The sequence below is a fragment of the Pholis gunnellus genome (genome assembly GCF_910591455.1).
Source record: "Pholis gunnellus genome assembly, chromosome: 2".
In the NCBI taxonomy this organism is placed as follows: domain Eukaryota; kingdom Metazoa; phylum Chordata; class Actinopteri; order Perciformes; family Pholidae; genus Pholis; species Pholis gunnellus.
In genome coordinates, this window is record NC_136536.1 from 7,134,771 (window position 1) to 7,148,690 (window position 13,920).

At 41.0% G+C, this 13,920-nt stretch overlaps 2 protein-coding genes across 2 annotated transcripts in view; one reads left to right on the forward strand and one right to left on the reverse strand.

Annotated features, from left to right (window-relative positions):
• The window catches only part of camta1a (calmodulin binding transcription activator 1a), a gene marked incomplete at both ends in the record, with an annotated part of 267,332 nt that extends 261,787 nt beyond the window's left edge, over positions 1-5,545 (forward strand). Inside the window, 8 exon segments of the mRNA XM_079175695.1 lie at positions 80-258; positions 963-1,206; positions 2,125-2,196; positions 2,375-2,395; positions 2,529-2,728; positions 2,942-3,016; positions 3,421-3,451; positions 5,513-5,545. Of these exon segments, the coding sequence (XP_079031821.1) occupies positions 80-258; positions 963-1,206; positions 2,125-2,196; positions 2,375-2,395; positions 2,529-2,728; positions 2,942-3,016; positions 3,421-3,451; positions 5,513-5,545 (855 nt within the window).
• Positions 5,546-11,215: 5,670 nt separating this feature from the next.
• LOC306709821 (urotensin-2-like) lies at positions 11,216-13,588 on the reverse strand (the record flags this gene model as incomplete). Its single annotated transcript, XM_079178117.1, has 4 exons — positions 11,216-11,329; positions 11,422-11,462; positions 12,939-13,058; positions 13,483-13,588. 4 exons carry the CDS (start codon positions 13,586-13,588, stop codon positions 11,216-11,218), a joined length of 381 nt encoding a protein of 126 aa, XP_079034243.1.
• Positions 13,589-13,920: the final 332 nt, after the last annotated feature.

A 13,920-nucleotide genomic window follows, 5' to 3' on the forward strand; every position in this document is an offset into this window, starting at 1 on the left:
GTCACTCAACTATATATAGTGATAAACCTTGACAAGGTGGGTCCTCCCCTCTGTTATCTTTGTTGTCCCAACAAAACAGGCAAATATGATGACTCTGGCAGAGCACATCATTGAAGCGACTCCAGAGAGAATCAAAAGGGAGAACTTCACCGCAGCAGACTCTGTGCCCTTAGACACATCAGGGGTCAGCAACACCATGAACTGGCTGGCCAACTACCTTGGAGATGTGGAACAGCTGCCGAGCATCATACACCTACGGTAAGGAGCACCTTGGGGCGGAAAATAGCACTTATGCATAATGCATGGCCAGTGGGGTGGGTGTGATTTACAGTATGTGTGTTCTCCCCACTGCATTCATCCTTTTTTTTTTCCTGTGCTTTGGTACTCCCTGGTATTGTCCACAAAGGTTACTACTTTGTGGGAGTAAAATGGACAGTAAAAAATGAACACTATGAAGAACACGTTTCTATGCAGCACTTACTGTAAAGTGCCAATTTAAGGTCAGAGTAAAAAGTGCAATACGCTGTTGAAACAGGATATTTGTATTAAGCATAGTGCCTCAAAAGACCATTCAAACGTGTAGAACAGCAGAATGTGAATTTTAAAAGAGAGGCTGTTTTATTTTATGGCGGGGCAGCAGCCCAGAATTGCTTATTATCTGTGGCTGTTACTTTTTGGAAGTTTCTTTTACACCCACTACAGTTTGCAGGCAGTCAAAAAAGTGACTAAATAATATACACTTTATATTAACGGTTGTTAAATTGTTCTATGTTGAATGGCACCTTGGCACACTGTGTAAAAAGATAAGCATTTTCAATTTGTTGTGACTTTGATTCTTACATCCACCACTAATGTACTACTGAGGTAGACAGGTGTAGTGTAAGCTTGAATATTCACTACCGGCTTCATTCACAAGCTGAACATACATATAACAAAACATTTCTGTCATCGTCTTTCCTTAGATCTCTTTACAATGAACCCCTGACCCCATCGTCAAACCCCAGCTTCAGTCCTGGGGGGTCTCCACTGAGAGAGGGGCCCCTGGAGAGGGCTGCGCTCCCGTCCCCAGCTGACTGGAGTGAGTTCATCAATGCCTCCAACAGCAAAGTGGAGCGAGACCTGGCCCAGCTGACTCTGTCAGATCCAGAGCAGAGAGAGCTGTATGAGGCCGCCCGCCTAGTCCAAACTGCCTTCCGCAAGTACAAGGTACAGGCCCGGCGCTCAGGTGCCTATGCTGTGTGTACTGCAGCCCGGTATTATAGGACTGGTATTATTAGATGGTTTTGCTTTTGAATTTTTCGAGAGATGTTGAAGGGTTTCTTTTTTTTATTTGGTTCCAAGCTACGGAGCTCTGATTTTTGCAGTAAAGTTCAGGGTTGTGATACGGTTCATTAGTATCTTTTGTTTGGGCGTATACTGTTTCTAACTGTACCTAATATTATTGACATTTTTCTGTCTCTACCTCTGTCTCATTCTCTGTTCCTCTGCTCATATACACATTACAACATGAACAAATATATATCCAAATATGTCCCTGTGGTTTCAGCATGGGAAGGTGCCTTGAGCAGAGCATGGCCTTGCTTAGAGGAACGACTGCACTGTCCCCCGTATCCCTGCTCCAATTAGACACAGTTAAGCTTATGTTCTCCTCCTCTCTCTCTCTCTCTCTCTCTCTCTCTCTCTCTCTCTCTTTGTCTCTGTTTCTCTCTCTGAGTTAGGTGTATGGAGCCTGCTACTGCCTGTTTTTAACTAGCTTCCACACACCAGTTCTTTTCCCCCTGCCCGATCCCATTCCTCAACTCGCTACCCACCTCCCCAGCTACTTTTAATGAGTTTTCATATCACAAACTGTTCGCTGTCGTTTACAGTCATCTGTTAAGCCTGTCTGCCAGCTGATACTGAGGTGGACCTTTTTCACCTCCTCCCCCTCCTCCTCCTCCTCCTCCTCCTCCCAACCGCTCACCTGGGGGCCAGTTCACCAGGGGTGGACTCACGCCAGGGTGGCATTCACATGTCGGCCACCAGGAGACCCTCAGGGAGACTTGACAGAGCCACTAATATCCTTTGTGGCAAAATGTAGGTTCATTTGTGACCTCTGACCTATCCACCTCTACTCTCCAACAGGGGCGTCCGCTCAGAGAGCAACAGGAAGTAGCCGCTGCTGTTATTCAACGTTGTTACAAGAAATACAAACAGGTAGGCACCACAAATGCATTGACGTGTTCCTGATGTAATTACTGTGTATCATAGTTTTTGGGAGACAGAAATCTACATGAGCTAACTTTCTAAATATATATTTTTTACTAAACATAGTTTTTGAGAATAGTGTATGTTAGTCCATCATTTACAATATTTTCCCTTTTCTGTTTGCAAGCTAACATGGATAGCCTTGAAGGTAAACATTTTTCACTACCAGCAGCTAAATTAATTGCCAAAATGTTGCTCTTCTACCACAGCGTGAACCCATAGCACTATTGCAGTCTTCACACACAGCAAAGCATGACATATTGTCTCGTTGTCATTGGCAGTATGCACTTTATAAGAAGATGACGCAGGCCGCCATCCTTATCCAGAGTAAATTCCGCAGCTACCACGAACAGAAGAAGTTTCAGCAGAGCAGGAGGGCTGCCGTGCTCATTCAGCAATACTACCGCAGCTACAAGGAGTTTGGCAGGCTGAAGCCCCACCACCGCGGGGCTGCTGCTGCCCTGGTGCAGCACAAACTGAGGTAGACACACAGCCACACACTGTAGGTCACATACTGGAATATACTAATCCTGCTAACTACAGTTATAACGAGACCACTGAATGTAATGTCTTGGAATAGGACCCTCCACTTTTCACTGAAAGATACAAGATACAAACTCAAATTCATATGAACAGAGATGTAACGTGTGCTCTCCAAACAGTAGGACATTATTCTCTTTCTGGTGTTTCACAGAGGTAGTCTGCTCACAAAGAGGCAGGATCAAGCTGCCAGGAAGATCATGAGGTTCCTACGTCGCTGCCGCCACAGGTAGACCCCGACACTGACTCGCACATGTGCTGACATAGTCATTCATACATACGTACACACAGAACTTCACATAGGCTAGATTAAACTTCACATTTACATTTAATGCACGGGTTGGTTCATGGTTTGAAAGAATACAATCCCATTGAGCTAATCAGTTAAGACTCAGTAGAAACTACCAGCAGTTTCATAATCTTGTCCATCTCTCAGCTCTTCTTTTTACTCGGTGTTATGTGTTTGATTTATATTTGTTGGACAAATTGGGTGGTAACACCTAAGCTCCACCCCCCTCCCCCTCACTGTATTTGGCCCCCCCCCCCCCCTCCCCCACCTGTCCTCGCCCCCTCCCTCACAGTGCCTACTGTGTGCTAATAGCTGTCTGGTATTGTTTTGCTGTTTATGCCAAGCCCCTTGATGGACCATAGACTGTTCAAGCGGGTGAGTGCAGCCTCAGCAACTCAGTTCGTGCCTCTCTCTCTCTCCCTCTCTCTCTCTCTCTCTCTCTGTTATTCTATATGCCTCTTTCTCTCCCTTATCTCCCTCTCTGTCTCTCACTCTTTAATAATACAATTATCTCCTCCTGAGGTCTCGGCCTTTGCATTCTCTTCCTCCTTCCATCACTCTCGTTTTCTCTTTTGCTCTTTCTCTCCCATCCCTCCACCCACCCTACCTCCTTTTCCATCACTGTTGCTTGATGCCTGCTTGCATGAAGGCTGCCGACTGGAGCCACAGGTGGACTGGGAAGCTCAGATTAAAAGCAGAAACCTATCTTGAACTAACAAAATGCTTATGAATGACAATATCACTGCAACACGTAACAGGCTCTTCTCTGACTCTCTTTGTCTCTGTCTTTCTCTCCTCGGGAATTACTTTTTGTTCATATTGGGTTTTGTTTTATTTCACTTTTGTGTGGTTATGCAGACAGACAGTTTGAGAGAACGGGGAGCTTTTATTCAATCCTGTTTTATTCTGCTGCATGTCAAGTGGTGACAACTTTGAGCCTTGCTCTTCTACTTATAGGCATGCTGTGGGCCTGCTGTTTCTCAAGTAGTTGTGTGTCTGTCTCACTGGCTGTGTGTCCTGTTCCTAGCCACTCGGCAGACTGAGAGAGGAACTCAACCCCTCTAATTTCCATTTAATAAAACTGTGTCAAGCTGTTGATTGTATTATGCCCACATGGTTTATCAAAAACAAAACAAATGCATTAAAAAAAAAAACAGGAAACAGCTCAGAACATCATATATAGCATTTATAGAAGTTTGAGGATCTGAGTATTTTCACTGACTGTTAACCTCCTTGCTGTTGACATTCATATTTCATGTTTTTACTCCTTTCCACATCTGCTGTATACTGTCCTAAAATAGGGCGCCAGGCTTTTAGAGCAGGTGAGATTGTTGATGTAACCACCTCTTATGGGAGGCTCGTCTGCTACGCTGTGATATAGGTTAGGAAGCTGTGATAGCATATAGGTCACAGAACAAAAACAATAGGTTCCTCCACCCTGTGGGACTAAAACACAGAGCTTTAATGGATTCATACCGCCAGGGAGCACTCTGTATCTAACCATGCATCTACACAGTCCACTCTTCTATACATAAATGTTGCAGAAGTTACCTTCAGCTAAGAATAAGTGTATAAGGTTAAACCCATAACATGATGATGGCTGATGTGTTAACGTCGATTGTTCCTGTGTACTCGACAGGCTTTCCGCCTTTTGCTCGTACACTTGAGACGCGTGTCTCTTCTATGAACCCAGCTTCTGGTGGTGTTCTTATGTGAGCTGCATGACAATGCATTTATGAAGATTTGAAATATTAGAAAAATTACTTTTTTCCGCTCACAAACGGAGAATTTCTTCTCAGCCTTGACTGGTGTGTTTGGAAATACTTCTTTGTTCTTTTAAGTGTTTTATATGTGGAAGTGACCTCGATCTAGCCCATAAACATGTAGTGCAATGATTCATGCTTTTCATCATTAACAAACTAGATTTAGACTGGAGAAGGACATTACTAAATTACAGTCTAGTCTTTATTTTCAACAATCACAGGAGTAAGCACCTCATGCTGTGAGGCACCAGGGTGTCACATGCTGCATTTTGAGGAAAAAGGTTTTTCTGTGTGTCACGTGTCACTTTGAAATGAGTAGTATTAACTAGAATAATAAATGTAATTATAGTAATTATGATATCATTACCATATTGTGTTGGGACACTTCAAAATGAAATGCATGACAAGATGTCTTGTATTTATTGTGTCACAAAAGTGCATTTAATCCCAATTGTGATAGATTAATATGGTAATGATTCTGTAATTGTGCTATAATTATGTTCTGTTCAATCTTGACCAACATTTCTTTTCACAGCCAGGAGTAGTTCCTGATGACGGCTCTGGCTGAACAGTGTGACGCTGTTAGGCCTGTGCTTGTCTTGATGACCTTGTTACTAGGAACCCGTGTTGTTGACGTGATCTTCATAGACACTTGTCTCTCTCTGTGTTCCAGGGTGAAAGAATTGAAAAGGGCCAGGGAACATGAGACCCCTCAGAAGAGCCCCCTAGCGATGTGACATCACTCTCCTGACTCCTCCTTTCTTTTCAGTTTGTACCCGAGACATTTTACAAGAGAAATGGGGGAAAAAAAAAAACATCAATGCAAGCACTGCGATTATTACTACTACTGCGGTGTTACTGGTTCAACTACTATTACATGTACAACAGCATTTTTTCACATATCTATCCTTTCCACTGACTTGATTTTGGTCGGAGAGTGGCAACTTCTACAGGATTATAAACTAAAAGGGTCGGGATTGGGGGGGGGGGGGGGGGGTGCAGAACATTTGCTTCATGGCATTTTTTTGCACTTTTTACATGGATTGCTTTGTCTTCTTGGAATATGAAGAGGTTTTGGACGGTAAGGAAGCGAACGCAGGACATGCCTGAAGAGGTCTGTCAAACAGGAGGACCTCAAGACGTAAATTAAGGCTTACTGCAGAAGATCTCAGAGGATAGGGAGAGACCGCGCAGAAACACTCTGGCCTCTAATTGTGTTTTAAGTGACCAATCAATTCATTTGAGGAAGGATTTTTTTTTACCAAATATATCGGTCACCCACACGCCCACTTCTATCCACTGCTGTAGATCATATGATATTCAATTTAGCTCAACAATTCCTGCTGTCCCACTGTGCTCTACCCCACCAGTCTGCCCACACGGGTGGAGCTACAAATGAATGTAGTCCGGGGTTTAACCATGCAGAAGCAGATGGGGGATAAAATATTTTGTTTTTGCCATTTATTTATTTTTTTTAAACCTATGCTTTACGGTATATATTGTCACTTTATTACTTGAATTTGTTCCATACTGTCTAATGTATTTGTTCCATCATGTCCAATGTATTGGTGATCTGTATCTTCAGACTCTATGTTGTTGAATCCTACCAAGAAAAAAATGCATGACTTCTTGGCAAGAAAAGTCTTTGCTTGTGTGCTTACGGTCTAGTCTTTCAGCCTATCCTCTGATTTTTGTTTCCATCTTATCCCCCATAAGTTCTGTCATCTCAGTAATGAAGCTATTCCCCGTATTGTCCCGTTTCTTTTGATTTTGCTTCGTTCAGTTGATTGATCCTCTGAAACCGAACAAGAGAAAAGAACTTGCCTATTTTGTGTTGTAATGGTCATGGTCATGCAGTTTATTACTGTTCTTTTTAAATGAACTTCAGAGCCTGTGAAGGCTTTTGAGGGGAAGATCACATACATTGCCTTGACGTCTTAGAGATTCTTTGAGGGGTCCCTAAGCTTGTCCCAAAATAGGGGTTTGACAAATCCATATTTTTGACAATTGAGCGATTTCTGTATATAAAGAAGGCTGAAAGTACGTAGGAAAAAAACGTTTACCCAAAGGGGATTGTATTTTAGAAATATATTATTTTATTCATTAAAAATGGGTCAAAAACAGGTACGAGACAAAAACAGAATATTTGTATAGTTTTGTTTGAATGCCTAAGAAGTATGGTTGTATTGTTTGTATATAGTGTAAATACCTGGGATAAAAATGAGCTATGTGCATGAAAAGTATGAACAGAGTCAAAAAGGGAAAAAACAACAAAAGCAGTAGTGGCTATGCTCTGTAAAATTAAAACTATTTCACTATTAGAGTATTTTATTTTATTTTCATTGTTCTTGAGAAGAACATTTTGCTAAAGCATGATATTATTGCAATATAAAAAGTTTAAAAAAAAATACTGTATTTAGAGTTAGGAGATGTCTGCATTATCATAAAACAAGTATGGTTATGTTTACTTTTTTTTTTTTTTTTTTTTTTTTTTTTTTTTTTGGGCTACCAAGAATCTTTTGCCAATGGTGCCAAGGTATTTGAATGCTATATAGCTTAAGAAGAGAATTAAGTTAATTTTTGCAGAACAGATAATCATACAGTGAAATACACACTAGCACTGAAGACCATAAGATCACAAGTGGTCGAGGATCACTAGAACAATGCGGTACACAGATTGCAGAGGGAGTTATATGTAAAGCAGAATGCATTTAAGTCTGTCATGTCTCCACCATTCCCACAGATAACTGAAGCATTTGACCATCACTGAATACACAGCAGAGTTTACATTTTATTTTTGTTGTCATTGCAAATGGAATGTGTTACTGAGGTATCTCGCCTGAGCTTAAAGATTGGCAGCCTTGCCCATGGTGTTCCTATAAAGCGATCCATGTAATTTGTCTCTGTCACCGAGAAAGATTGAATTCACCTCTTTAACTTTACACTACCTTTCAGCAAGCATTGATTTATCAGTTCTTGGCTGTTCCCTGTAATAAACTGGTGGCGGGATTTTCCCAGTACAATGTGTTTTAATTAAAAGACACCAAAAAAACAAACAACGTGATCAAGGCTGCCAGGGTCTAAATAGACCTTGTATTCTATGTCAAAAGGAACAAAGAAAAAAAATGTCTAGTTGAAAAACATGTGTAGCATACTGTACATGACTGGATTTCTTTGTCAAGCAGCTGAAAACATTTGCAAAACTAACTGTTCCGACAGTCAAAGGTGCTAAACCGATTCTATCCGGAAGGACAGCACTAAAAGTTGTCACTTGCCTCGATGCAGGGTCAATGAGCCAAAATGACTGTAGTAACTTATGTGTAAAACAGTGCACTAGTGCCATTTATTATTATGAGGCATAAGATGTGTCTTATACATTGGATCATATATATTATACGTATATATCAGTATTGATTGGGCTGTAGGAACAATCCGAGAGAGAACATGAGCTGCTGGTTCAGAGGTGCCTGTTGGTTGCTGCCTAATTTCTATAATATATTCCTACCAGAACTACCAGAAAGTGTATTCTGTATCAAAGTAATGACATTTGATTTTTAAGCCAAGTGCCACTGAAAAACTTGAGTTCTATTTATTGAAGTATTGTCATGTTTGTTGAAATTATTATTAGGCTAAGTAGGTATTTCTCAGATTTATTTCCTTGACTGACTGGTTGTTTTTGTTTGTTTTTCCACACACTTCTGATATGTCAACTTTATTTTCCCGAGTGTTTATGTAGAAAGTGCCTATTCATATCCTGATCACACAAGCCCAGTGTCAGAATGCATACAATGTACCTGAGGAGAATGTGAGAGAACATGGTCACCCACAGACAGTGCTGTTATCCTCTACATGAACACACATGATCACCGTCACCTTACACTCACCAAAGCGACAATATGATATTCCCACAGCACTCCAGCTTGTCAACATGCTAAGCTTTATTTTTTTTTGTTTGTATGCCTTCTTTTGTGTTTCGTAAAGGGACAGCTTGTTAAAATCACACTTAGATATGCCACTACTGGGGTTTGTTGCCTTGCATTCATCCTCCTGGTCTGTGGTTAGAATGCATAGCCAATGCAATGTCGTGGCGAAAAAGGAGAAGGATTTATTATGCTTGCATGGGTAAAATAGTTAACTGGGTGACCAAACTGCACCTAAAGCATGCTTATTTTCCTAGAATCTGTAGTCAGGTAGACTTGTTATAAAGACTTGCTGTTCTGTAAAACGATGAACGTTGGTTTGACGTGTCACAGAACTCAGAAAGACAGAGGGTATGTGACCGGAGGGCTGACGGGAAACCTACAAATGAGCCAGTGATCGATACTCGGTAGCCACTGAGGTTTTCATAGCAAAGCATGACGACAGGATTGTTTTTAGACCAAGCTCAAACTTTTTAGACCTTTTCTTTAGTTATTTTCTATATTCTTTTAGATTTGATCAGTGTGCTCCCAACTTCAAATAGGACAAATGTACATGGGTGGAGACCATTGTCACAGTATGTATAGCAAGTATTAACTAAGTGACACACGGTACACACGAACACACGCACAAGACACAGCACAGCAGCACACACGCAGACATGTCACGGTGTCAGTTTCATTCGTACGCTGAGCGGCATCGCTATTCTCCAGGCTGAGGGACAGGTTCACCTCCCTTCTGTATTTTACTCAGGGTGCCAAAATGGGGAGGAGGAAGCAGAGCAGGACACGTGATTCACAGCAGAAGAAGCTGAAATTGAAGGAGGAAAACCTTCCAGCAGTGCTCTCTGGTAAAGACAGACGGCTTCAGCGCTGCGATGCTGAAGTCTTTAAAATGAATGAATATCAAATATAATCCATTTCCTCTCAGTAACGTTGATCATTGCAGACAACGGTGGAGCCCCGGCATAATGTCCTGTTATATATATAGCTCATTAAGATAAATGATTTGACTTTCTGTCATAGGAGCCTGTCAAATCATAGTATAATTCTGGCCGGTTCTTTAGGCCTTTAATTTATCTAAGTGACAAAATGCAGAGGGTATTTAAGATTGTAGCTATGTGAAAAGTTCACCTGCAAATCTTGTTTTTTACTGCCATTTATGAATGGGATGACAGGTTAGCTTATAGGCACTCTTCATACAGTATTATCAATTTCAAGATGTTCTGCGGCTAGACCTGGGAATCTGCCTTTCCTCCTCTTCTTTTTCCCCAAGCACCTAAACCAGAGAAAGGTAGGCACATCAGGACAACAGAACAGAAACCGTTTTACAACATATTCCACTTGTGGACACAGAGCAATAAAGAACTATTTTGTGGAGACCTATAGACCTAGTGAAGTTTAAAATGATTGGACACATGTAGTCGACTTACTCTTATGCAAATGCCAGTATTGCAAGACAAGCATTCAGTAGTTTATGGACAGCAATTATATGGCACCCTTTACCGAACTGCACGTTTTCATCAATTCCAAACCAAGAAGAAAAAAAAAGACCCTGCTTTGATAGAAAGTTATGGGTCCTCGACACTTTGCATGTGAACTAGTGTTAGATCTATTTTCCTCTCCTCTATAGCTGTCTTTCTCTCTGTCTTTCCTCGTTATGTGACCCACTTTTTCTCCGCTCCCGACCCCAACCCTAGAAAGTTTCATCTCCTCTTGGTTCTCCTAATGTGTTTTGCTTTCCTCCTTTTTCTTCCCTTCTCTTGTTTGTAAGTTTTATTTTTGTAATTGTGCATGTACAAGCGTCACTGACTCGATGGATATGTTTAAAAAAAAAGAAAAAAAAAAGAAGATATTTCAGCTGCTGAAGCCATGCAAAACGTTTTGAATTGCCCTTAAAATATGGAAGATGTTTTCTGAATGCTTTATATTCTTTCTGCTGTAAAATAATAAAAAAATGAAAAAATGAAGACAACTGGTTTGTGCCTGATATGTTTTGCACCAACACCTTTTTTCAACAAAAGACAATTCGCAGAGACAGTATTTATAATACAGTTTTTATTTATGTTCAACAAACAGTGCTGTATGACCTTTAACTTCCACATTTAGAGACATGTGGTCATATACCAGACAACCAAGGACTTTAAACAAATGTGTGCACATAAATATAGTTACATACAACATACAAGGAATTTCAATAAATCGTCTTAAAGTCCCCAAACAATTTATCTCAATCACACCTATGGCATTATTCTTTTTGTTAACAAATACTGACAGTGCGTATGTATGAGTGTATATGTGTGAGTACATGCACCTGGGCATACATATGTGCAGACATACCGCTACATACATGCATGATGTTTCTTATTTTGTCTGCATGTCCTTATGTGAGTGCAAGATAGGGATTTCCGTTTTAGTGCAAGCCCTGTCTCTATTGTGTAGCAATAATGTTGACTGTTTTAGACACAGTACTTCCAGAAACACTCAGAATTCCCTGCTCTCTTCCTGAACTGTTTCCGGATGCCCAACACACGGCTGAACGGATTTAGGAGACTTTGTTTCTCCAATAGGACCTGGAACACAGGGCAAAGTAGCAGGGATAAACATTTTATTCACAGCTTACTTCTCTTTGCTGTTTAAGTCACAACATTTGTAGAAAACCTACCTCTCTTTTCATCCCCCTGGGAAGCAGGCCTGCTCTGACACCTGAGGGAAATAAAACACGATCTTATTCTGGTATTCGAGATAACTCATGACAGATTGTTGCATTGGAAACGCTTTGGAAAGCACAGGGCTGAAACACGTCCATTTCCGTGTTGACAACTTCATTGCTAGTTGTGTAATTTTCAGGTCTGCACCATGTTATTCTCTAAAAAATGTTGAGTTGGGCACGACAGATCTATTGTTTGCGTTAGCCATGTTTCTGTGCATGTCAGACTTTTGGGTAGTAGAAAAGTAAAGCAACTCCATCAACAACTACAACTACCCGGTCTTCATCGGTACCTCCAACTGCCTGGTTCTCCAGCAGTGCTGCTTGGTATCCAACCATAGAAATGTGTGGTAACACTGGTATAATTGTGTGTATCAGTTCGAATTTGTAGCACAATGTTTCTGCAAAATGAAATTGGGTGATTTTCCCTGGATGAAAGTGTCTGCATTGAGTATGAGCCCTTTAACCCTTCTGTTATGTTCGTTTCTTAGGTACAGCCATGATGTTCGCGGGTCAATATGACCCGGTGCATGTTTAATCATCCAAAAGTTGTCAGAAACCAAAAAATCCTAATAAATATAGTTTGTACCTCATCACCAACACCCTTACTAACAATTCAATCAGTATTTAGTGGAATGAAGTTATTCACCCCTCCATAGATCATAGTTCAATGAGGGTAACTCACTCGTTTTAATGAAAAATACATGTTAAAACAATTTTTTAGGTACATTGGAAAAACCTAGATGTAAATTGCATTAGTCTACCATAACATGTATTTTTCTCTAAATTATTTTTACATTTTGAAACATTATTTTTTTCATGGGGTGATGTAGATAAATGGAGATGAGACACCTCTGCTGTTCAGGGTCATATTGACCCGCTCACTCAAAATCAAGCCAAATGAGTCATGAGGATTTGTATTGAAATTAAACTGTACTCATGTTTACTTATAGTGTTAAGGAACAGACATTTACAAAAATTAACAAGATATGAACACAATGAACGAGGTGTATGTGTGTGTGTGTGTGTGTGTGTGTGTGTGTCTACACAGCACACGAGTGACATGTCGTCACGGTGTGCTTTGTGCTGATACATGTTGCCACTGTCTTTATAATATTTTCGGTATACATGTGTTGGGTGAGGATGAACACTGTATTTCACAATTTTTTAACACAAATGTCTCGCTTGGAGGAACAGATATATCAGTTTCCTCATCTGATGGTTCATAATCAGTAACATTGTAATCTGAATTGACCTCAAGATGGTCTTCATGTTCAGACACATCCTCCTCTATTTCACTGTTGTGATCAAGGATGTGCTCCAGAGCCTCAAGGCCTGTCATCCTTTTGTTTCTGTTGCTCATGTTGTCCTCCAGTAAGCTACTGTGTTGCATGTAATGTATCTGCAGAGTGTAATGTAATGCAACATAACAGGAGGGTTAATACAAGATGAGCCATGTGTGTGTTTCTTACCATCTTTGTTATACTCCCCAGATATCAGAGTGGAATATCTGAGACCAGCACCGTCCCGAGATGGGAAGGTTTGCTCGGAGAGAGACAGATCATCCAGAGCGCCTCCGTCCTCGACTGATACTGAGGATAAAAGAACAACCAAAGAAAGCTGGTAACGCACAACTGACGGGTAAAGATTCACATAATGTACATTTTCTAGACAGTTATTTTGGTTATTAGTCTAGTTTATGCTAAATGGTAAACACGTTTCACTTTTGTCATGACATATAAAGCAAATGAATGATGAAGTTTGAATTATTTGAACAGAAAACTGAATATATTCTCCAACAGCAGAGAAATCCTCCATTAATGTGTGTGAACTCAGGCAGAACAATCAGTGTCCAACATTGCAACTCTAAAGTAATTACCTCAAAGCCTGAGGACATGACTTGACTGCCATTAATCCTCACAAATGATGTTTTATTACTATAAATGCTAATCAAGGTGCTGAATTAGTGAATTTCTGTGAATAAAAGCTACATAGGAGATATGACTTTCCACTCACCAGGTCCTGGATAGGGCATCTCTTCAGATTCGGTGATGGGGTGGGCCAGCAGTGGGCCAGAGGCCACGAGCAAAAAGGCCCAGGACAGGAGATGGTTACACTTCATCACTACAGGACACTGTTGTTAGAAGTGGCTCTGATTCTCACGGTGATCCTCAGGTGGAAAGAAGACTTGTAAATGCTCTGTTGGTCCCAACTGGGTTATATACTTCCAGCTGTTGCCTATCCCCCCCTCCCCCCACACCCACAACCCCGCATGCCACGCAGCAGACACACATTTTCGCTTGCCAAAACAGCCATCAGCAATATCCACAGTCCCATCCCTTCTAACTGTGATAAATCAACAGGCAGTCACAGGTGAATTATAGTGCCGTGGCCAATGCTTCAAGGTCACAGTCATGTTTTACCAGCTCTTCAGCTTGCTTGACTGTTTTACTG